Here is a 25378-nt window from a genome sequence, read left to right as displayed (position 1 = left end):
GCAATTAAATAGTGAATGTACAAGAGGCCAGAATGAGAGCAGCACAGATATCTCAGCGGGTTGCGGGGCTGGAGGATAATATAGAGATAGGGAGGGATGAAGCCCTGGAGAGATTTGAACACAAAGAGGAGAATTTTAAACTAAAGACATGAGTGGGACAGGAATTTGCAACTTTGGGGATCAAGAGATCAAAGTGTTCCATAGGAACTAGTATTTCCTGTTCTTCCGGTGATGACTTTGTAAACTCTTTTTGCAGAGAATTAGAATGGGAGGATTTGCAGACGAGAAACTCAAACCAAGTATCACGTAAAGAGCCGACAGAGTCACTCGATTAATCAGGATTTGAATATCGTCAGTCTTCGAATGTGGAAGGAGAAATGATTGTCTGTTCTGCCCGTGGGAAAAGGTTTGAAATATCAGTGTGACTGGAAAAGCACCGAGACACACACACACCCGAGAGAGAGTGTTCCAGTGAACTGACTGTGGAAAGAGCTTGAACCAGTTACACAGCCTGAAAAAACATCACACAGTTCACAGTGACGAGAAATTGTCCACGTGTTCTGTGTGTTAATGAGGCTTCAACTGATCATCCAACCTGGAGGGACACAAGGACACCAACACCATGGAGAAACCGTGGAAATGTGGGGAGTGTGGGAAAGGATTCAATTCTCCATCCCTGCTGGAAATTCATCAGCGCAGTCACACTGGGGAGAGGCCGTTCATCTGCTCAGAGTGTGGGAAAGGATTCACTCAGTCATCCCAATTGCTAACACACCAGCGGTTTCACACTGGGGAGAGGCCATTCATCTGCTTGGAGTGTGGAAAGGGATTCACTCAGTTATCTGACCTGCGGAGACACCAGCGAGTTCACACTGGAGAGACACAGTTCACCTGCTCTGAGTGTGGGAAAGGATTCATTCAGTCATCCAATCTGCTGAAACACCAGCAAGTTCACATTGGGGAGAGATCATTCACCTGCCTTGTATGTGGGAAAGGATTCACTGGGCCCTCTGATTTGCTAAGTCACCAGCGAATTCACACTGAGGAAAAGCTGTTCAGCTGCACTTCCTGTGGAAAGAGATTCAGGTCTTCAGCCCAGCTCAGTGTACACCAGCGAGTTCACACTGGGGAGAAGCCATTCATCTGCTCTGAGTGTGGGAATAAATTTGCTCAGTTATCTCACCTGCAGACACACCAGCGAACACGCACTGGAGAGAGACCATTCACCTGCTCTGAGTGTGGGAGCAAATTCACTTGTTCATCGCACCTGAGGAGACACCAGCATGTTCACACAAGGGAGAGGCCATTCACCTGCTCCGAGTGTGGGAAGGGATTCACTCAGTCTGGCAGCCTGCTGAGGCACCAACGAGTTCACAATTAACTGCAGGGATTGGATTCTGCTGTTAGTGCAGTTCAATACTGACAGTTCATAAGACCATAAGACAGGAGCAGAATTAGGCCACTCGGCCCATCGAGTCTGCTCCGCCATTCAATCATGGCTGATTTTTTTTCTCATCCCATTCTCCTGCCTTTTCCCCATAACCCCTGATCCCTGATCTATCTCTGTCTTAAAGACACTCAATGACTGGCCTCCACAGCCTTCTGTGGCAAAGAGTTCCACAGATTCACCATTTCCTGGCTGAAGAAATTCCTCCTCATCTCTGTTTTAAAGGATTGTCCCTTTAGCCTGAGGTTGTGCCCTCTGGTTCTAGTTTTATCTGGTTTGGATTTTGTTTCGTTGATGTTAATAATCCCTGTAACTGGGCTGAAGTTTAAAATTCTAGATCTGGAGCTGATTGTGTTCTCAGGGCTGCAGCTTCCCTTTAAGAACCGCTGCCTCTGATCTTTCCCCATAACTCAGCAACTCTCATCAGAAATTAGTTTACAACAAGATTCTGAACTTTTACTTCAATCCTAAATTGATCTTTGTTACAAACTCTACAATTCAGTGTCTGAGAGATTCCACTGATTAATATCACCAATTAGAAAGTGCTGATTAATCCTTGCTGAGAATTCTTACTGACTTGCACATTACACACAGTGACACCTCCATTATCCACCAGAAAGAAGGGGAATGAGAATTGATGGAGAATCGTGAGTTCCCAAATCTTCCCCCTCCTGTGAGTCCAGAATTTCGATTTTCAAGTTTGCTGACGACACCACCATAGTGGGTCGGATCTCAAACAATGACGAGACAGAGTGCAGGAATGAGGTAGAGAATCTGGTGAACTGGTGCGGCAACAATAATCTCTCCCTCAATGTCAACAAAACAAAGGAGATTGTCATCGACTTCAGGAAGCGTAAAGAAGAACATGTCCCTGTCTACATCAACGGGGACGAAGTAGAAAGGGTCGAGAGCTTCAAGTTTTTACATGTCCAGATCACCAACAACCTGTCCTGGTCCCCCCATGCCGACACTATAGTTAAGAAAGCCCACCAGTGCCTCTACTTTCTCAGAAGACTGAGGAAATTTGGCATGTCAGTTACGACTCTCACCAACTTTTACAGATCCACCAAAGAAAGCATTCTTTCTGGTTGTATCACAGCTTGGTCTGGCTCCTGCTCTGCCCAAGACGCAAGAAACTACAAAAGGTCGTGAATGTAGCCCAATCCATCACGCAAACCAGCCTCCCATCCATTGACTCTGTCTACACTTCCCGCTGCCTCGGCAAAGCAGCCAGCATAATTAAGGACCCCATGCACCCCAGACATACTTTCTTCCACCTTCTTTCCTCGGGGAAAAAGATACAAAAGTTTGAGGTCACATACAACTGACTCAAGAACAGCTTCTTCCCTGCTGCCATCAGACTTTTGAATGCACCTACCTCACATTAAGTTGATCCTTCTCTGCACCCTAGCTATGACTGGCTGTGATTGTAACACTACATTCTGCACTCTCTCGTTTCCTTCTTTATGAACAGTATGCTTGTCTGTATAGCGCACAAGAAACAATACTTTTCACTGTATACTAATACATGTGACAATAAATCAAATCAAATCAAAAAAGTATTCCCCTCAGCTTGGGAGTGCACACAAGTTCCAATCCAAGTACTAGGCTGTAAAAAAAAAATCACTGTCCGATAACCCTATAAAATCTTAAGGAATTTCTGGATTATTATAGAAGTAGCTCACTGTCTTATGAAGAAAGCTTCCACAGCAGGTTACTGGCTGACAAACACAGGACAGACCTGTTAACTCTGTTTGCAGCACAGGCCTTCGATCTCATGACCCTCATGTAATCTAACTGTCTGCGTGAAGGTTAAAACAGGCTCTCGAGAGCGAAGAGATTTTGAAGTGATCCGTACTAGCTTCAGCCCAACACCCATACTCTGGCTCACAACAGTTAACCATTCAGAGGAGACTGCAGCCACCAGCTACAGAGACCAGCACTCACTCTGTATCATCCTGTTTGTCCTCTGGGACTGGTAAACCATTCTCACCTGTCAGTTTGTGGGTTTTTCCCGTTTATTTAGCTTCTGCATCACACTTAAACTGTTGTTCCTCAGTGAAATACTTTAAGTCACTTCTGAGCTCAACACCCTTTTTGGGTAATCTGTGATTTAGAACATAGAACATAGAACAGTACAGCACAGAACAGGCCCTTCGGCCCACGATGTTGTGCCGACCTTCATCTGAAACCAAGATCAAGCTATCCCACTCCCTACCATCCTGGTGTGCTCCATGTGCCTATCCAATAACCGCTTAAATGTTCCTAAAGTGTCTGACTCCACTATCACTGCAGGCAGTCCATTCCACACCCCAACCACTCTCTGCGTGAAGAACCTACCTCTGATATCCTTCCTATATCTCCCACCATGTACCTTATAGTTATGCCCCCTTGTAATAGCTCCATCCACCCGAGGAAATAGTCTTTGAACGTTCACTCGATCTATCCCCTTCATCATTTTATAAACCTCTATTAAGTCTCCCCTCAATCTCCTCCGCTCCAGAGAGAACAGCCCCAGCTCCCTCAACCTTTCCTCATAAGACCGACACTCCAAACCAGGCAGCATCCTGGTAAATCTCCTCTGCACTCTTTCCAGCGCTTCCACATCCTTCTTATAGTGAGGTGACCAGAACTGCACGCAATATTCCAAATGCGGTCTCACCAAGGTCCTGTACAGTTGCAGCACAACCCCACGGCTCTTAAACTCCAACCCCCTGTTAATAAAAGCTAACACACTATATGCCTTCTTCACAGCTCTATCCACTTGAGTGGCAACCTTTAGAGATCTGTGGATATGGACCCCAAGATCTCTCTGTTCCTCCACAGTCTTCAGAACCCTACCTTTGACCCTGTAATCCACATTTAAATTAGTCCTACCAAAATGAATCACCTCACATTTATCAGGGTTAAACTCCATTTGCCATTTTTCAGCCCAGCTTTGCATCCTATCTATGTCTCTTTGCAGCCTACAACACCCCTCCACCTCATCCACTACTCCACCAACCTTGGTGTCATCAGCAAATTTACTGATCCACCCTTCAGCCCCCTCCTCTAAGTCATTAATAAAAATCACAAAGAGCAGAGGACCAAGCACCGATCCCTGCGGCACTCCGCTAGCAACCTGCCTCCAGTCCGAAAATTTTCCATCCACCACCACCCTCTGTCTTCGATCAGATAGCCAGTTACCTATCCAATCGGCCAACTTTCCCTCTATCCCACACCTCTTTACTTTCATCATAAGCCGACCATGGGGGACCTTATCAAACGCCTTACTAAAATCCATGTATATGACATCAACCGCCCTACCTTCATCAACACACCTAGTTACCTCCTCAAAAAATTCTATCAAATTTGTGAGGCACGATTTGCCCTTCACAAATCCGTGCTGACTATCCCGGATTAATCCGCATCTTTCTAAATGGTCGTAAATCCCATCCCTAAGGACCTTTTCCATCAATTTACCAACCACCGAAGTCAGACTAACCGGTCTATAATTACCAGGGTCATTTCTATTCCCTTTCTTAAACAGAGGAACAACATTTGCCACTCTCCAGTCCTCTGGCACCATCCCCGTGGACAGCGAGGACCCAAAGATCAAAGCCAAAGGCTCTGCAATCTCATCCCTCGCCTCCCAAAGAATCCTAGGATACATTTCATCAGGCCCAGGGGACTTATCGACCTTCAGTATATTTGTGAAGCTAAATCTTAGAAGTGGTGTTCGGAGTGGGATCAGTTTTCGTTAAATATGAATGGAGAAGTTCCTAAGTGAAGCCAGGACTATACAATGGCACTTCCTCATTACAGGGAATGACTGATAGATAGTCTGAGAGAAAACAGGCCGGCCGGGGGTGAGAGATATCCTGTGGATTGGAGAAAAGGGTGACACGGATTACGAGTATATCCTCAATAGGATTTCTAAACCGGTTCACAAAGGACAAATTGATGAGGTCCAGAATCAGTTAGAAAATATCCACAAGGTGGATGCAAGTGAACAGAGACCTGGAGAATCTTTAAAGTTCGTGCATGAACTTATGTTTGAACCAGATGTATTTACAGCATGTCAATAATTTAGAATTGTGAAAGATGATCTGCAGGTGGGGAGGATGAATCTAAGTCAACAGTTATCACACTTACTGGAAAAGTTTTGACATTTACTCTCGATGGCAGCTTATGGATTTGTGTGGCTGATTCTGATCATTCGAGTAGCTTCAGTCTGTTATAAAGAACAAAGAACAATACAGCACAGGAACAGGCCCTTCGGCCCTCCAAGCCCGCGCCGCTCCCCGGTCCAGGATTGAATCCTGAATCCAGGATCCCCGCCCAATCTGTCTGTTATCCAGGGAATGTCATTCAGAAATTAGGAAAGCAAGCTTGGAAACAGCTTAAAATGGTGAGGTTAGTCTGAAATCAGTCGAGATGTCAATAAGGATAATCCCTCTCTTGGTGGGGACATCTTTAAGAAATCACCAATAACCTTATATAAACCTTTGGAAATGTATTGACTATTATGGGGATCTCTCTCTCACTCCTTTTCTTATCAGGAAAGCTTCCTGGGTTGATAAACACAGGACAGTGTGGACCTGTTGTCTCTGCCAAAGACACTTCTGTGGCACAGAACCTGAAACAAGACAAACTTGATAGGCTTGGGGGGTTGTCATGACCCACATGGAAACCAACTGTCTGAGTAACGATTAAGCCGGATGTCCGAGCAAGCGATGAGCCACAAAATGACTTCATGAATATTCGATGGGAATAGGAGGGATTACCTTGATTATCTGTCCCTGACTAATGGACAATTGAATAAGTGATTGATGTAAGACCCCAAAAATAAGGTTTATAAATGGGCCTTTGAGAGGGTAAATCACATCAGACAGCAAAGAACTTCTCAAAGTGATCCATCCATCCAAATTTGTCCCTCTTCATTGGAGGTGTGAGAAACAGGTTTATAGATGTGGCCTAATGTACAATGAATGATGACACTTTAAAACGGAAATTCCACACAAGTTGCTGAAATCGAGTGTCTGTTGCCATGGCTACAGAGTAGGTTTGTGAATGTGCCAAAGACTCACAAGCAGAGCGATCAGTCTAAATCACTTCTGAAAGTTACTGTTGGATCTCCACCAGTCATTCAGACAATGTGTTCCAGATCGTCATAATTCACTGAGTAAAATAATCTCTCATCTCCATCCTGGATATTTTGCTAATTATTTTAAATCCGGGTTCTGTGGTGACCAACCATCCCCACAATGGAAACAATTTCTCCCGATGGAGATGGGAAATGTTTTTTAAAAATCCACACCTCTATTAAATCATTCCTTAACCTTCTCAGCTTGAATAAGAACAATCCCAGCTGCTGCAATCTCTCCACAGAACTAAAACCTCTCATCCCTGATACTATTCTGGGAAATTTTCCCTGCACCCTCTCCAAGACCTTGACATCTTTCCCAAAGTGCGGTGCTCAGCATTGAACACAATATTTCAGCTGGGGATTATTCAGTGATTTATAAAGATTTACTATAATTGTCTTGCTTTTGTGCTCCATGTCTCCATTAATAAACGGAGGACCTATTAGTTTTATATTTAAACAGCTTGATCAACTTGTCCTGTCACAGTAAAGCATTTGTGTACATCCATTCCCAAGTCACTGCATTCCTGCACTCTGTTTAAAATTGTCCCATTTAGGTTATTCTGCCTCTCCTCAGTCTTCCTTCCAAAATCTATCATTGACTGTGAATCACTTTGGGATGCTCTCAGGGTGTGAATGTTTCTGAATGAACACAAGAACTTTCTTTCTCTTTTACAGTTGATTTTGATTTTGTAGATTCTGCTCCAAAGATTAAGTAGGGATTGATATTCAAAGTTAATTACTTGACTGATCAGGAACAACTTTAGCTGGGAGTGAGTGAATTGAAATTTAAGTTAGTTGATTTGGTTGGCCAAAAAGATTTGAATCAGTGAATTGAGAGGAAAGATCCCAGACAGCGGTTCTTCAAGGTCCACTGCAGGCCTGACAGTTCAATCAGATCCACTCTCAGCTCAGGAGAGCTCAACAACTCCACACACTGTCCACAGGGGAGTTCTCCTGCTGCAGCGGGACCAACATTCCTGCCTTAACTAACACTACTATGGGTTAGTCGGTGTAGTAGGTAAAAAATACCTCTGAGGCTGGTATGAGTCAAAATAGAGTAGGCTTTATTCTCACAAGCTCGCGGGAGAACTTGACCCCTTGAAAGCGGAAGCCAAAGTTCTCCCTGAACACAGAAAAGTGGGGATATATATACATTATGGCTCCCAGCACCAGTCACGACACAAACACTGGTCTGGTCATGAATCAAAGTCCAGTTCTCTGGCAGCTGTAGTCACGATACAGTCTGAGGTTAGAACATAAGAACATAAGAAATAGGAGCAGGAGTAGGCCATCTAGCCCCTCGAGCCTGCCCCGCCATTCAATAAGATCATGGCTGATCTGACGTGGATCAGTACCACTTACCCGCCTGATCCCCATAACCCTTAATTCCCTTACCGATCAGGAATCCATCCATCCGCGCTTTAAACATATTCAGCGAGGTAGCCTCCACCACCTCAGTGGGCAGAGAATTCCAGAGATTCACCACCCTCTGGGAGAAGAAGTTCCTCCTCAACTCTGTCTTAAACCGACCCCCCTTTATTTTGAGGCTGTGTCCTCTAGTTTTAACTTCCTTACTAAGTGGAAAGAATCTCTCCGCCTCCACCCTATCCAGCCCCCGCATTATCTTATAAGTCTCCATAAGATCCCCCCTCATCCTTCTAAACTCCAACGAGTACAAACCCAATCTCCTCAGCCTCTCCTCATAATCCAAACCCCTCATCTCCGGTATCAACCTGGTGAACCTTCTCTGCACTCCCTCCAATGCCAATATATCCTTCCTCATATAAGGGGACCAATACTGCACACAGTATTCCAGCTGCGGCCTCACCAATGCCCTGTACAGGTGCATCAAGACATCCCTGCTTTTATATTCTATCCCCTTCGCAATATAGGCCAACATCCCATTTGCCTTCTTGATCACCTGTTGTACCTGCAGACTGGGCTTTTGCGTCTCATGCACAAGGACCCCCAGGTCCCTTTGCACGGTAGCATGTTTTAATTTGTTTCCATTGAGATAGTAATCCCATTTGTTATTATTTCCTCCAAAGTGTATAACCTCGCATTTCTCAACGTTATACTCCATTTGCCATATCCTCGCCCACTCACTCAGCCTGTCCAAATCTCTCTGCAGATCTTCTCCGTCCTCCACACGATTCACTTTTCCACTTATCTTTGTGTCGTCTGCAAACTTCGTTACCCTACACTCCGTCCCCTCCTCCAGATCATCTATATAAATGGTAAATAGTTGCGGCCCGAGTACCGATCCCTGCGGCACGCCACTAGTTACCTTCCTCCAACCGGAAAAACACCCATTTATTCCGACTCTTTGCTTCCTGTCGGATAGCCAGTCCCCAATCCACTTCAACACACTACCCCCAACTCCGTGTGCCCTAATCTTCTTCAGCAGCCTTTTATGGGGCACCTTATCAAACGCCTTTTGGAAATCCAAAAACACCGCATCCACTGGTTCTCCTCCATCAACCGCCCTAGTCACATCTTCATAAAAATCCAACATGTTCGTCAAGCACGACTTTCCCCTCATGAATCCATACTGCGTCTGATTGATCGAACCATTTCTATCCAGATGCCCTGCTATCTCCTCTTTAATAATGGATTCCAGCATTTTCCCTACTACAGACGTTAAGCTGACCGGCCTATAGTTACCCGCCTTTTGTCTCCTTCCTTTTTTAAACAGCGGCGTAACATTAGCCGTTTTCCAATCAACCGGCACTACCCCAGAATGCAACGAGTTTTGATAAATAATCACTAACGCATCCACTATTACCTCTGACATTTCTTTCAATACCCTGGGATGCATTCCATCCGGACCCGGGGACTTGTCCACCTTCAGTCCCATTAGTCTACCCAGCACTGCCTCTCTGGTAACATTAATTGTATTAAGTATTTCTCCTGCTGCCAACCCTCTATCGTTAATATTTGGCAAACTATTTGTGTCCTCCACCGTGAAGACCGACACAAAAAACTTATTTAAAGACTCAGCCATATCCTCATTTCCCACTATTAACTCCCCCCTCTCGTCCTCCAAGGGTCCAACATTCACTCTAGCCACTCTATTCCTTTTTATATATTTATAAAAACTTTTACTATCATTTTTTATATTAATTGCTAGCCTAGCTTCATAGTCTATCCTTCCTTTCTTTATCGCTTTCTTAGTCTCTCTTTGTTGTTTCTTAAATTTTTCCCAATCACTTGTTTCTCCACTATTTTTGGCCACTCTGTACGCAGCTGTTTTTATTTTAATACTCTCCTTTATTTCCTTCGTTATCCACGGCTGGTTCTCCCTTTTCTTACAATCCTTGTTTTTTGCTGGAATATATTTTTGCTGAGAACTGAAAAGGATCTCCTTAAAAATCCTCCACTGTTCCTCAGCTATCCTACCTGCCAGCCTGCTCTCCCAGTCTACCTTAGCCAATTCATCCCTCATCCTATCATATTTCCCTCTGTTCAAACAGAGGACACTGGTTTGGGACCAAACTTTCTCCTCTTCCATCTGAATCAGAAATTCGACCATATTGTGGTCACTAGACCCAATTCACAATAAGATCCTTAATTCTACCTACCTCGTTACACAATACCAGATCCAAAATAGCTCGTTCCCTCGTCGGTTCCGTAACATGCTGTTCAAGGAAACTATCCCGACAGCATTCTAAGAACTCTTCCTCCATTCCACCCTTACCGACTTGAGTCTGCCAGTCAATGTGCATGTTGAAGTCCCCCATGATTATTGCCGTTCCGTTTTTACACGCATCCCTTATCTGCTTGTTTATAGCCCTCCCTACCTCAACATTATTATTTGGGGACCTATATACCACACCTACTAGTGTCTTTCTCCCTCTACTATTCCTCATCTCTACCCATAATGATTCCACGTTTTGTTCCTCAGAGCCTATGTCATCCCTCAGTACTACCCTGATATTATCTCTTATTAATAGCGCGACCCCACCACCTTTTCCTTCCTGTCTATTCTTCCTAAACGCCTGATACCCCTGGATATTCATCTCCCAGTCCTGGTCACCTTTCAGCCACGTTTCTGTAATGGCCACTAGATCGTACCCACTTGTGCTGATTTGCACCATCAACTCATTTACCTTGTTCCGAATGCTTCGTGCATTCAGGCAAAGTGTCCTTATTCCAGCTTTTATCTGGACCCGCTTTGATGAGTCGCGAACACCCTCTCCCTCTACTCCCTTATCTAAATTACCGCCTTCATTCACTTGCACCCTCTCCTCTACCATTAATTTTGTAATTCCCCTTACCCCTGCATCCTCCCCCCCATCAATTAGTTCCTTGATCCCAGTCAACTCTTCTAGCTCCCCTCCCCCCAACCTATCTAGTTTAAATTCTCCCCTGTAGCCTTAGCCAACCTACCGGCCAGGATATTGGTCCCCCTGTGATTCAAGTTCCACCCGTTTTTTGTATACAGATCACCCCTGCCCCTAAAGAGGTCCCAATGGTCCAGGTTTCCTGCTCTTCCACGGCCCTTCCTTTGAAGTTACCGGCACAATTGTAGCTGGCCCAGCGGGGGGAGTCCTTTAAATGGCCGTTATCATGCTCCACATCTTGTAATTGCCTTCCTTCCTCAAACCACACACAAGCTTGTAGAAAAGGTAAGACTTTACAAACATTACATTGATATTTTGCTGTCTGTCTTTATAAGAATGAAGTTAAAGAATGAAACCATGAATAAATAACTTATATTCATGCCAGAAGCAGTATAAACAAGGGGATTAGCCAGAATGAAGGGTCATGCTTGTGATACATTCTAAGTACAAAGTTCAACCTTTAGGTACAAAATACATTAACCCTTTCCCTTTAGGTACAAAATACATTGAGTACAAAAAACATTAACCCTTTCCCTTCTCCAATCAGTCTGACTGCTGTTTGTGGAATCTTACTGTGTACAAACTGACTTGAGAAACAGTAACAACTTGTATAAGTTGTTGGTGAGGCCACACCTGGAGTACTATGTACAGTTTTGGTCTCCTTATTTGAGAAAGGATATCCTGACACTGGAGGGGGTGCAGAGGAAGTTCATGAGGTTGATTCTGGAATTGAGAGGGTTGGCTTTTGGGGAAAGACTTTGTGGACTGGGACTATACTCATTGGAATTCAGAAGAATGAGGGGAGATCTTATAGAAACATATAAGATTATGAAGGGAATGGATAAGATAGAAATAAGGAGGTTGTTTCCATTGGCAGGTGAAACTAGAACTAGGGGTCATGGCCTCAAAATAAGGCAGAGCAGATTTAGGACTGAGTTGAGGAGGAACTTGTGAATCTGTGGAATTTCCTGGCCACTGAAGCAGTTGAGACTACCTCATTGAATGTTTTCAAGGCCAGATAGATAAATGTTTGAACAGTAAATGAATTAAGGGTTATGGTCAGTGGGCGGGTAAGTGGAGCTGAGTTCACAAAAAGATCAATGATCTTATTGAATGGCGGAGCAGGCTCAAGGGACCAGATGACCTCCACCTGCTCCTAGTTCTGATCTCTTTATAGAACATGTTTAATGTAATAAAACATCCCACTATGCTTCAGAGGAGTTTGAGAAAGAAAAAACTGACACGGAGTCACATGGGACAATATTCGGATAAATGGACAAAACCTTGATTGGAGAGGCAGATTTTAACAATCACCCTTAACCAGGAGAGAGTGTTGGAGAGGGCAGAGAGCTTGAGGGAGCCTTTGAAAAGGAATTAACTTGTGTTTGTGATGTTAAATGATTCAGACATTGGTATTTAACATAAAGCTGATTTATTTGACTTTTATCGAGAATATTAACATCTATAAGTAGGCTGGAGTTTATTATCAGCAGAAATAGACCCTGATCAGCAATGTTCATTCCTGACTTGATTAACCACAAAATCTAATCATTGTAGTTACTCATGAATTCGCTGGTGGGTCAGCAGGTCAGATGACTGAGTGAATCCCTTCCCACACTCGGAGCAGATGAACCGCCTCTCGCCAGAGTGAATTCGCTGGTGTCTCAGCAAGTGCGATGAGGTAGTGAATCCCTTTCCACACTTGGAGCATGTGAACGGTCTCTCCCCAGTGTGAACAAGCTGATGTGTCAGGAGGTCAGATGATCGAGTGAATCCCTTCCCACATTGGGAACAGGTAAACGGTTTCTCTTCAGTGTGGCCTCGCTGGTGTGTCAGCAGGTTGGATAACTGAGTGAATCCCTTCCCACAGTCAGAGCAGGTGAACGGCCTCTCTCCAGTGCGAACTCTCTGGTGTACAGTGAGATGAGATGAATGTCTGAACCCAGTCCCACAATGAGAGCACCTGAATGGTTTCTCATCAGTGTGAACACGTTGATGGGACAACAGTTCCCTGGAACTTTTAAAACATTTCCCGCAGTCTGAACATTTAAAAGGTTTCTGGTCAGTGTGAACTTGCTGGTGAGCCAGCAGATGAGACAAATGAGGGAATTTCTTTCCACATCTGGAGCAGGTAAATGGTTTCTCCCCTGAGTGAACTCGCTGGTGTGTCCGTAAGTTGGATGACTGAGTGAATTTCTTCCCACACTCACAACAGGTGAATGGTCTCTCCCCAGTGTGAACTCGCTGGTGTATCATTAGCTGGGATAAGTGACTGAATCCTTTCCCACACTCAGAGCAGCTGATTGGTCTTTCCCCAGTGTGAGCACACTGGTGAGTTTCCAGCTCAGCTGAGGATCTGAATACTGCTGCACATTCCTCACATTTCCAAGTCATCCCCCCGCTGTGACTGCATTTGTGCTTTGACAGATCAGATGATTGGTTGAAGCCTCGTCCACACACAGAACACGTGTATGGTTTCTCCCCACTGTGACGAATGCTTTCTCCTTCCATGTTCAAAATCCAATAATATTCAGGCTACGATATTAAGGGTGACTCCGTCAGATCCTGATGTGATGTTTTGTTTGAGACTAGACTGCAAATCCTCCCCTTCTAAAACCCTGTGAAATTGATTTAAAACAGAAAAAAGGGAGTGAGAGAGAACCCACAACAACACAAAGGCAGGTTGTCAAATTGAGCTGAATGAATCTGGTAATTTCTGGGGCCAGCAGGAGGAAAAAGTCACCATGAAGCTGCTGGATTGTCATAAAAACCCAGTTGCTTCTCCATGTGGACATGGAGAGAATGTGCAAATTCCACATAAAGTCAAATAGAAATATTCAGAATGTCACAAAGACGAGTGAACTGTCCAATTAATCCCATTCACCATCACTCTGCCAATTTACCTTCTGCAAGTATTTATCCCATTCCCTTTGAAAGTTACTATCAAACCTGCTTCTAGCACCTGTCAGTTTGTGCATTCCAGATCACATCAAATCATTGTGTAAAACAATCTCCTAATCATGTCCTAAAGTTAGGCTGTCAATTATGTTAAATCTCTGTGTCCTCTGCTTACAGACCCTCCTGCTCCTGGGAAATAGATTCTCTCCATTGACAGACCCTCCTGTTCCTGGGAAACAGTTCCTCTCCATTGACACTATCATAAATCATTTGTCATTTTAAACATCTCTATTAAATCTCCCCATCATATTCCCTGATCTAAAAACCCGCGTTTTTCCTGTCCTGAAGAATCATATGGACTCAAAATGTTAACTGTTTCTCTCTGAACAGATGCTGCAGGACCTGCCGAGGTTTTCTGTTTTTCTCCCTGATTTTCCTTCCATAATCAATCAGAAACCCTTCATGATTTTGAACATCTTGATTAAATAGGAACACACAAAGCCTGAGAAAGATACAGAGGAGAGACAGAAAGACTGAGATAAAAATTGAGAGAGATTTTAAAAAGCAGAAAGTTGAGGTTGTCAAAGATAAAAGCTGAGAAACAGAGGAAACAAGCAACACAGAATGATATAAAATATAAAGGAGCAGGCTATCAGTTCCCGGCTATGGGGATCAGAGTGAACTCTGACTGATTCACAAACACAGCCGGTTATATCTGGGAATGGAAACTCTGAACAGAAATAATAGGCTCATTTGTAAATGTCACCGCAATGTGATCAGTGTGACTCTGCCCTGACTCTGTGGACAGATATAGGCCACATTGACAGATGTTCTCACGAGATTGTGGTCCCTGGATTTATTTTCTGCTCAGAAGTGAGATGTGAGGTTTGGAACCGGCAGCAGAGAAACAGGAAGTTGTGTTACCTGAGAATGAAACAGCCAGAGTCAGTTTGATGTTATCACCGTGAACGGTCTTCCTGTCTGTGAGGGTGAACTCACCCTGACAGCATCAAGAACAACCACACAGATTGCTACTGGTCTCAGCATTACATTCACGTCCATTCCCATGTTAAACAATAAATATGCATTCTCTCTACTTTCTGACAGCCAATCTTCTATCAGAAGCAGTGCAGGGGGTAATATGTTACCCCCTGCACTACTAGCTTTTGTTTTCCATGATAACCTTTGATGTGGCACCTTATCACATGTTTTCTGGAATTCAATTCAGCAGATCCACAGGTTCCCTTCGATCCACACGTTACTTCTTCAAAGAACTCCAATTGGTTCAACACAATCTCATTAAACCATGCTAACTCTTCCTGATTACCTTGAGTTTTTCAACGTGGCCAGCTATAATCTCTTTAATGATTGATTCTAACATCTTCCCCACAACAGATGTCTATCTAACTGGCCTAAATTTCCTTTCTTATGCCACCATCGTTCTTGAATTAGAGGGCTTATATTTGCTACTTTCCAGTCTGATGGAACCTCTCCAGAATCTCGGGAACTTTGGAAAATTAACACCAACAAATCTACTGTCACTATCTCATTAACCACCTTCTTAAGATGCTCGGCTGAATTCCATCGCGACCCAGAGACTTGTCAGCCGCAGCTCCATCAGTTTACTCAGTACAGCTTCCCACGTCATTGTAATTTCTCCTAGTTCCTCTCTCCCTTCCACCTCCCGATTTACAGCTAGGACTGGCTGGTTTTGTATTTTCTATAGTGAAGACAGAAGCAAAGATTTGTTTATTTCATTGGCCGTTTATTATCTATTATTACTCCCCATTCTCATTCTCCAGAGAGCCAACACTCACCTTATTCCTCTTTTCCTTTTTGAATGCCTATAGAAACTCTTGCTATTCATTTTTACATTCACAGCTAACTTCCTCTCATACTCTAATGTTTTTCTTCCAATTAACCTTTTAGTCATTCTCTGCTTTTCTTTATATTCCAGCCAATCATCTGACCTGCCGCTCACCTCTGTGTAGCTATACACTTTTCCCTTAAGTTTGATGCTTTGAGGAAGAAGGAGACAGGGATATGGAGAACCCTTCAAAAGGAACTATTTAAGAATAATAACAATTCGTGGGGTGCGGGCATTGCTGGCAAGACCAGCATTTGTTGCCCAACTTTTGAGATTCCCATCGGAGCTGTAAACATTTAGATTAAATCCCACCATCAAACAAATTATTTCCCAGCTGAATGTGAAAATTGACTCACTCAGTCATCCCATTTACTGATACAACAGCACAATTACACCAGAGGAAGACCACTCAAACACTTAACATTTGCAAAGGGATTTCTTCAGTAGTTAACTTTAAAAGCTCAAAGCATTTTAAATACTCCTCTTATTGGCGAGGGATTGTTTAACTGTTCCGTCTATGAGGGCACAAATCACTTGTTCACCCCAGCGAGTTCACATTTAAATGCAGGCAATTGTTATGTTATCAATCACACCCAGGACAGAAATGTGCTGGAATGCCTGTGCTACTTAGTTGCTGTATGAAGTGATGTAACACATTTGAACCTTGGCCTAATGGTACCAATCATAATCAGATCGCAAATCATATTTTCTATTGAACGACATGCGTTTGAATGGCGAGGTGGTTACCCAACATTCTCTGCGGGTGAGACTGTGCCCGATCCAACATTACTGCAATTTGTTACACAAGCGCAGTACCTGGCACTGACTGGAACATGCGCAGTGTCTGACTCTGACCAGAGCATGCGCATTCCGGGCTGCGACTGGAGCTGCGAGGAGCCGGAAAGAAACAATGGAGTGAGGTTCAGTAATGGAGCCGCTGGGTGACCGGGGAGGGATAGAAGGAGCGGAGTGGGCTGGGAGGCTTCATAAATACCTGTGGATGCCTCAATCCCGATAACATGTTCCCGGTATCGTTTCAAGCGGCACCGAACAGAGTCGGAGCTGAGCGGCTCCAGGCCCGGGTTACCGGCCGCCATCTTTACAGGAACAATGTGCAGCAGGGCGCATGCGCTATGAGCCTGGACCAGTTACCAACTCTCCCGGATTGGACTGAAGTCTCCAGCAATTTTTTATTTGTCCAGGGAATGTGGGAATTGCTGGCTGGACCAGTATTTATTGTCCATCCCTAATTGTCCTTCAACTGAGTGGTTTGCTAGGCCATCTCAGAGGGCATTTTAAGAGGCAACCACATTGCTGTGGAGATATATTTAGACTAGAACGGGTAAGGATGGCAGATATTTTTTCCGAATTCATTCACACTGTGGGTGTGCCTGGCTGGACCAGCATTCATCACCCATTTCTATTAGCCCTTGAACTGAGTTTCAGAGGACATTTTAAGAGTCAACCACATTGCTGTGGATCTGGAGTCACATATAGGCTAGACCAGGTAAGGAGAGCAGATTTCCTTCCCTCAAAGACATTAGTGAACTCGATGGGTTTTTACAACAACGAACAATAGTTTCATGGTCATCAGTAGGCTTTTAGTTCCGGATTTTAATTATATTCAAAATTCACCATACCATAGGATCATAGAATCCCTACAGTGCAGAAGGAAGCCATTTGGCCCATCAGGTATGCACTGACGCTCCAACAGAGCAGCTCACCCAGGCCCACACCCAACCCTATACCTGTAACCCTGTGCATTTAGCACGGTTAATCCACCTAACCTACACATCTTTGAACTATGGGATTCAAACCTGGATCTCTGGAAAATTATCCGGACATTAAAAAATATACTTTTTTGTAATTTTTCTTTGAATATTTCTCTTCACTGGGTATTAAAATATTGACAATAGATGAAGGTTGTTTGGTTGACCATCAATCATCCTGTAACGTGATGAGTCTTTTTGTTTTCCAATTGGCCTAGGAAGGCAGTGTGGAATGGATGTGTTGACTGATTAGTGGTTGGAGGATGGGGGCAACATAAAAGATGTGATAAAACCTCCAGGAATACATTGAATCACAGTTGGCGATTATGGAGTAGAGAATGTTGTGAATTTCTATTCTGGACAGACAGTGATGGTTTCTGTAAATTTACAGGGTGCTGGAAGTGGAGAATTGACAAACAGGAAACACAAATCAAACATCACATCGTGATCTGATGGAGTCACTTGAAAAAAATCAGGACCTGGATATCAGCAGCTTCTGAATGTGGAAGGTAACAGGTTTGTCGATTCTGTCTGTGAGAGAAGATTTCAGGTCTCAGTGTGACTGGAAAAGCCCTGAGATTCACAAATCCTGGAGAACTGTGCTTGGTTCTGGGCAACATACATTAGCAAGGACAGAATGGCCTTGGAGGGAGTGTAGCACAGATTTTCCTGAGTGATATTTGAACTCCACAGGTAAAATTACAATGTGAGATTACAGGAAGTTGTTATAGCACAGAGGAGGCAATTTGGCCCATTGAGTCCATGCCATCTGTCTAGGGCAATCCAGTCCCATTCCCTTGCTCTATCCTCATATCTTTGCAGATTTCTTTTACTCCAATGTCTATCCAATTTCCTTTTGAAATTATTCATCATGTCCATTTCCACCCCAATCATGGGCAGCAAGTTTTGTGTCATTGGCACTCACTGTCTAAAAACATTCTTCCTCACATCTCCTGTACTAAAGAACAAAACAAAGAACAAAGAAAATTATAGCGCAGGAACAGGCCCTTTGGCCTCCAAGCCTGCATCACTATGCTGCCTGACTGAACTAAAACCCCCCACCCTTCCAGGGGCCATATCCCTCTCTTCCCATCCTATTCATGTATTTGTCAAGACGCCCCTTAAAAGTCACTATCGTATCTGCTTCCACTACCTCACCCGGCAGCGAGTTCCAGGCACCCACCACCCTCTGTGTAAAATAACTTGCCTCGTACATCTCCTTTAAAACTTGCCCGTCGCAACTTAAACCTGTGCTCCTAATAATTGACTCTTCTACCCTGGGAAAAAGCTTCTGATTATCCACTGTATCCATGCCCCTCATAATCTTGTAGACTTGTATCAGGTCGCCCCCTCAGCCTCCGTCGTTCCAGTGAGAATAAGCCAAGTTTTTCCAACCTCTCCTCATAGCTAATGCCCTCCATACCAGGCAACATCCTGAAAAAGGGGCTGAGGAGAGCTAGGAGGGGACATGAGAAGTCCTTGGCGGGTCGGATCAAGGAAAACCCCAAGGCTTTTTACTCTTATGTGAGGAAGAAAAGAATGACCAGGGTGAGGTTAGGGCCGGTCAAGGACAGTAGTGGGAACTTGTGTATGGAGTCAGTCGAGATAGGCGAGGTGATGAATGAATACTTTTCTTCAGTGTTTACCAAGGAGAGGGGCCATGTTTTTGAGGAAGATAAGGTGTTACAGGCTAATAGGCTGGAGGAAATAGATGTTCGGAGGGAGGATGTCCTGGCAGTTTTGAATAAACTGAAGGTCGATAAGTCCCCTGGGCCTGATGAAATGTATCCTAGGATTCTTTGGGAGGCAAGGGATGAGATTGCAGAGCCTTTGGCTTTGATCTTTGGGTCCTCGCTGTCCATGGGGATGGTGCTAGAGGACTGGAGAGTGGCGAATGTTGTTTCTCTGTTTAAGAAAGGGAATAGAAATGACCCTGGTAATTATAGACCGGTTAGTCTTACTTCGGTGGTTGGTAAATTGATGGAAAAGGTCCTTAGGGATGGGATTTACGACCATTGAGAAAGATGCGGATTAATCTGGGATAGTCAGCACGGATTCGTGAAGGGCAAGTCGTGCCTCACAAATTTGATTGAATTTTTTGAGGAGGTAACTAAGCGTGTTGATGAAGGTAGGGCAGTTGATGTCATATACATGGATTTTAGTAAAGCATTTGATATAGTCCCCCATGGTCGGCTTATGATGAAAGTGAGGAGGTGTGGGATAGAGGGAAAGTTGGCCGATTGGATAGGTAACTGGCTGTCTGATCGAAGACAGAGGGTGGTGGTGGATGGAAAATTTTCGGATTAGAGGCAGGTTGCTAGCGGAGTGCCGCAGGGATCAGTGCTTGGTCCTCTGCTCTTTGTGATTTTTATTAATGAGGAGGGGGCTGAAGGGTGGATCAGTAAATTTGCTGATGACACCAAGATTGGTGGAGTAGTGGGTGAAGTGGAGGGCTGTTGTAGGCTGCAAAGAAACATTGATAGGATGCAGAGCTGGGCTGAAAAATGGCAAATGGAGTTTAACCCTTATAAATGTGAGGTGATTCATTTTGGTAGGACTAATTTAAATGTGGATTACAGGGTCAAAGGTAGGGTTCTGAAGACTGTGGAGGAACAGAGAGATCTTGGGGTCCATATCCACAGATCTCTAAAGGTTGCCACTCAAGTGGATAGAGCTGTGAAGAAGGCCTATAGTGTGTTAGCTTTTATTAACAGGGGGTTGGAGTTTAAGAGCCGTGGGGTTATGCTGCAACTGTACAGGACCTTGGTGAGACCACATTTGGAATATTGTGTGCAGTTCTGGTCACCTCACTATAAGGAGGATGTGGAAGCGCTGGAAAGAGTGCAGAGGAGATTTTCCAGGATGCTGCCTGGTTTGGAGGGTAGGTCTTATGAGGAAAGGTTGAGGGAGCTAGGGCTGTTCTCTCTGGAGCGGAGGAGGCTGAGGGGAGACTTAATAGAGGTTTATAAAATGATGAAGGGGATAGATAGAGTGAACGTTCAAAGACTATTTCCTCGGGTGGATGGAGCTATTACAAGGGGGCATAACTATAGGGTTCGTGGTGGGAGATATAGGAAGGATATCAGAGGTAGGTTCTTTACGCAGCGAGTGGTTGGGGTGTGGAATGGACTGCCTGCAGTGATAGTGGAGTCAGACACTTTAGGAACATTTAAGCGGTTATTGGATAGGCACATGGAGCACACCAGGATGATAGGGAGTGGGATAGCTTGATCTTGGTTTCAGATAAAGCTCGGCACAACATCGTGGGCCGAAGGGCCTGTTCTGTGCTGTACTGTTCTATGTTTTAAATCTTTTCTGTACCCTCTCCACAGCCTCCACATCCTTCTGGTAGTGTGGCGAACAGAATTGAACACTATATTCCAAGTGCGGCCTAAATAAAGGTTCTATAAAGCTGCAACATGACTTGCCAATTATTAAACTCAATGCCCCAGCCGATGAAGACAAGCATGCCGTATGCCTTCTTGACTCCCTTCTCCACCTGCATTGCCACTTTCAGTGACCTGTGTACCTGTACACCCAGATCCCTCTGCCTATCAATACTCTTGAGGGTTCTGCCATTTACTGTATAGAAGCATTTGAGTTGATGTAACGTTGAGATTCGCATAACGTTGAGCAATGAACTTAAATTATGCAGACTTTGCTCACGTTTAATGGGAAAGATCCAACAATGTTTCGGCCCGATTTCGAACCGGGGACCTTTCGCGTGTGAAGCAAACGTGATAACACGACAGAAACAACTGTTTACATACAAATTAGGAGCAGCAGTCGGCCACTCGGCCCCGCTCTCCCATTCAGTAAGATTGTGGCTGATCTCATTTTAATCTCAACTTCATGGATTGGGGGGGGCATGCCTTATGAGGATAGGTTGAGGGAGCTTGGTCTCTTCTCCCTGGAGAGACGAAGGATGAGAGGTGACCTGATAGAGGTTTACAAGATGTTGAGAGGTCTGGATAGGGTAGACTCTCAGAGGCTATTTCCAAGGGCTGAAATGGTTGCTACGAGAGGACACAGGTTTAAGGTGCTGGGGGGTAGGTACAGAGGAGATGTCAGGGGTAAGTTTTTCACTCAGAGGGTGGTGAGTGAGTGGAATCGGCTGACGTCGGTGGTGGTGGAAGCAAACTCGTTGGGGTCTTTTAAGAGACTTCTGGATGAGTACATGGGATTTAATGGGATTGAGGGCTATAGATAGGCCTAGAGGTGGGGATGTGATCGGCGCAACTTGTGGGCCGAAGGGCCTGTTTGTGCTGTGGCTTTCTATGTTCTATGTTCACGTTCCTGCCTACTCCCGATAACCTTCCACCTCCTTGCTTATCAAGAATCTATCCAGCTCTGCTGCAAGATATTCAAGGACTCTGCCTCAATCTCTTTTGCAGGAAGAATGTTCCAAAGTCTCACAATCCTTTGAGAAAAAAAATCCTCATCTCTAATTTAGACGGGTGACCCCTTACTTTGTGGTGCCGAGTTTAAAATTCTCCCACAAGAGGAAATGTCCTTTCCACATCCACCCTGTCAAATCCCCTCAGGATCTTATATGGTTCAATCAAGTTTTTACCCAAAACATTAAATCTGTCCCCCTGGTCCTTGTACGATCAGCAAATGGAAACAGATTTTCTTTATCCACCTGATCGAAACCTGTCAGAATCTTGTGTACCTGAATCAAATCTCCCCTCAACCTCCTTTACTGGAACCATTCTGGTAAATCTCCTCTGCACCTTCTCAAGGATCTTTATATCCTTCCTGAAGAGCGGGGACCAGAGCTTTATAAATATTCAGAATAACTTCCCTGTTTATATATCAATATCACACTTTATGAAGCTCGGGGTCAAATTTGCTTTGCTAATTACTCTCTTCATATGTCTTGTAGATATACAAAATCCCTCTCCTTCACCTCTTTCTCTCCCCTCCCAGAGAGGCCAGTTGGGTTTTTGTGACAATTCGGCAGTTTTCATGGTCAATGTTTCTCAGCGCCGACCCCACAAATTCCCAGATTCATTCAGATCAGTTTCACAAGCTGCCTGTGTGTTTCTGTGGGCTCTCTCTCTCTCTCACTCCTTTTTTTCTGTTTTTCATCAGTTTTACAGGGTGTTAGAAGTGGAGAGTTTGCAGTTGGGAAGCTGACGGAGTGGCTCAATTTATCGTAACTTTGATATCATCAGATGTAGGACATGGAAGGAAAAAGCACATTTCACAATGGGGAGAATCCGTACACATGTTGTGTGTGTGGACACAGCTTCAGACAATCATCTGACCTGTGGAGACACAATTGCAGTCACACTGAGGAGAAACTGTGGAAATGTGGGGACTGTGGGAAGGGGTTCATTTCCCCATCCAAGCTGGAAATGCATTGGCGCAGTCACACTGGGGAGAGGCCATTTACCTGCCCCACATGTGGGAAGGGATTCACTCAGTCATCCTCTCTGTTCACACACCAGCGAGTTCACTCCAGCGAGAGGCCATTCACCTGCTCCGAGTGTGGGAAGGGATTCACTATTTCAGCCCACCTGCAGAGTCACCAGCGAGTTCACACTGAGGAGAGACCTTTCAAATGTCCAGACTGTGGAAAGTGCTATAAAAGTTCTGGGGAGCTGATGCGTCATCAACGTGTTCACACTGATGAGAGACCGTTCCGGTGCTCTCACTGTGGGACTGGGTTCAGACGATCGTCTGACCTCACTGTTCACCAGCGAGTTCACTCTGGGGAGAGACCGTTCACCTGCTCTGAGTGTGGGAAGGGATTCATTCAGTCATCTGACCTGCTGAAACACCAGCGAGTTCACACTGGGGAGAGGCCATTTATCTGCTCTGAATGTGGGAAGGGATTCACTACCTCATCTATCCTGCTGACACACCAGCGAGTTCACACAGACAAGAAACCTTTTAAATGTCCAAACTGTGAGAAATGCTACAGAACCTCCGAGAAACTGATGTCCCATCAGCGTGTTCACACTGACGAGAGACCTTTCAGATGCTCTCACTGTGGGACTGGGTTCAGACAATCAACTCAACTAACTGCACACCAGCGAGTTCACACTGACGAGAGACCTTTTAAATGCCCAGACTGTGAGAAGTGCTATAAACGTTCTGGGGAACTGACGCGACATCAACGTGTTCACACTGATTCAGGTGCTCTCACTGTGGGACTGGTGCGATCTTGTGCGATCTTCTCAACTCTCTGTACACCAACAAATTCACACTGGGGAGAGACCATTCACCTGCTCTGAGTGTGGGGAGGAATGTACGACTTCATCCCCCTGCTGAGACTCCAGTGAGTTCACAAGTAACCACAGTGATTGGATGTTGCTGTTACTCACATTCAGGATTGAACCATCTTCATTAGGGTCCGTTTACACTGGTAATAAACCCCAGCCACTTTAGGGGCTAATATTCTCCTAAAAGTCAAATAAATCAGCTTTGCGTCAAACTCACACACTGTTGACTCTTTTTAATATCCCAAACATAATAACAGGTAACACATACATGGCCACTCTCCTCACTGTGAATCCTTCGATCTTTTCCAGGCTGTGTAACTGGTTAAAGCTCTTTCCACAGTCAGTTCACTGGAATACTCTCACTCGAGTGTCTGTCTCGGTGATTTTCCAGTCACACTGATGTTTAAACAGTTTGAAGGAACAGACAAACATTTTCCATTCTAGTTTCAAATGCCGATGGTATTCAGATCCTGAATAATTGGGTGACTCTGTCAGATCCTAACGTCATGTTTGTTGAGATTTGTGTCTGTAAATTCTCCCCTTCTAATAGCCTGTGAAAGAAGTTCACAAAAATCATTGCTGTCAGTACAGGATAAAAACTCAGAACAGACAATTCTAGTTTCTGTGGAACATTCTTTCCTCTCATTCTTGAAAATTTGTAAATCTCCATCCCAAACACTCTCCCTCCATTCTCACTTTGCTGGACCTGAAATAGACATTGTCCTGAGGGTGCTGATTCATCCTAATCGACAGATCCGTGCTGACTGTTTCATGTACAGGATACATATTCCCGAAATCTTCACACAGGCTTGTGTCTAAGCATATAAAAAATTTGCATATTTAGTGAACTAAAAATGTATGCAATATTCAGAACTCTATTACATGATTAGAGATACAGATGGGTGTGGAAGAACTTGACTTGGGGAACAAGCAATTATGTTCTGGAACTCACTGACGATGAGAGTGGTGGAAGTGGAGACGACCAGTGATTTCAAAATAAAATTGGTCGGGCACTTGAAGGAATTAAACGTACTGGGGAACAGGGATATCGAGGAAAAATGGCACTGAGTGGATTCCCCGACAAAGACTTGGCATGGACTCAAGCTGCTGAATTGATTTATCTTGTGCCCTGATGACTCTTTAACTGGAAAATATACAGTGTAGTTACAATACTATTCTGGAATTAAACAAAATCAACTGTAATACAAATCCATAAGTAATATACCTAATATGCACCATATAGTAAGAAGTCTCACAACACCAGGTTAAAGTCCAACAGGTTTATTTGGAATCACAAGCTTTCAGAGCGCTGCCCCTTCATCAGGTGAGAAGGAGCATAGAATCATAGAAACCCTACAGTGCAGAAGGAGGCCATTTGGCCCATCGGGTCTGCACCGATCACAATCCCACCCAGGCCCTACCCCCATATCCCTACACATTTACCCGCTAACCCCTCTAACCCACACATCTCATGACTCTAAGAGGCAATCTTTAGCATAGCCAATCAACCTAACCCGCACATCTTTGGACTGTGGGAGGAAACCAGAGCACCCGGAGGAAACCCACGCAGACACGAGGAGAATGTGCAAACTCCACACAGACAGTGACCCAAGCCGGGAATCGAACCCAGGTCCCTGGAGCTGTGAAGCAGCAGTGCTAACCACTGTGCTACCGTGCAGCGCTCTGAAAGCTCGTA

General features: G+C 44.6%; 2 protein-coding genes and 1 long non-coding RNA gene across 4 annotated transcripts; 2 read left to right on the top strand and 1 right to left on the bottom strand.

Annotated features, from left to right (window-relative positions):
• Positions 1-614: 614 nt before the first annotated feature.
• Positions 615-23832, top strand: LOC144486429 (uncharacterized). Its single transcript, XM_078204465.1, has 3 exons — positions 615-949; positions 1031-1369; positions 22906-23832. Exons 1-3 carry the CDS (start codon positions 623-625, stop codon positions 23692-23694), a joined length of 1455 nt encoding a protein of 484 aa, XP_078060591.1. The 5' UTR covers positions 615-622; the 3' UTR covers positions 23695-23832.
• On the bottom strand, positions 12337-16799 carry LOC144486432 (uncharacterized). Of its 2 annotated transcripts, XM_078204468.1 has the most exons (3): positions 16678-16799; positions 16500-16570; positions 12337-13536 (listed from the first exon to the last, which is right to left on the bottom strand). In XM_078204468.1, exon 3 carries the CDS (start codon positions 13427-13429, stop codon positions 12476-12478), a length of 954 nt encoding a protein of 317 aa, XP_078060594.1. In that variant the 5' UTR covers positions 13430-13536; positions 16500-16570; positions 16678-16799; the 3' UTR covers positions 12337-12475. The 2 variants fall into 2 exon arrangements, with proteins under 2 accessions (XP_078060594.1, XP_078060593.1); XM_078204467.1 differs by lacking the exon at positions 16500-16570 and having other exon boundaries at positions 16678-16797.
• Positions 16561-20868, top strand: LOC144486437 (uncharacterized). The gene is made up of 3 exons (XR_013496264.1): positions 16561-16598; positions 17844-17961; positions 20785-20868. It is a non-coding gene; the product is annotated as an uncharacterized LOC144486437 (long non-coding RNA).
• Positions 23833-25378: the final 1546 nt, after the last annotated feature.

Source organism: Mustelus asterias, unplaced genomic scaffold (genome assembly GCF_964213995.1).
Source record: "Mustelus asterias unplaced genomic scaffold, sMusAst1.hap1.1 HAP1_SCAFFOLD_342, whole genome shotgun sequence".
NCBI classification, from domain to species: Eukaryota; Metazoa; Chordata; class Chondrichthyes; order Carcharhiniformes; family Triakidae; genus Mustelus; species Mustelus asterias.
The sequence above is the reverse complement of the archived record's forward strand: the minus strand, read 5'-3'. Positions and strand labels throughout refer to the sequence as shown.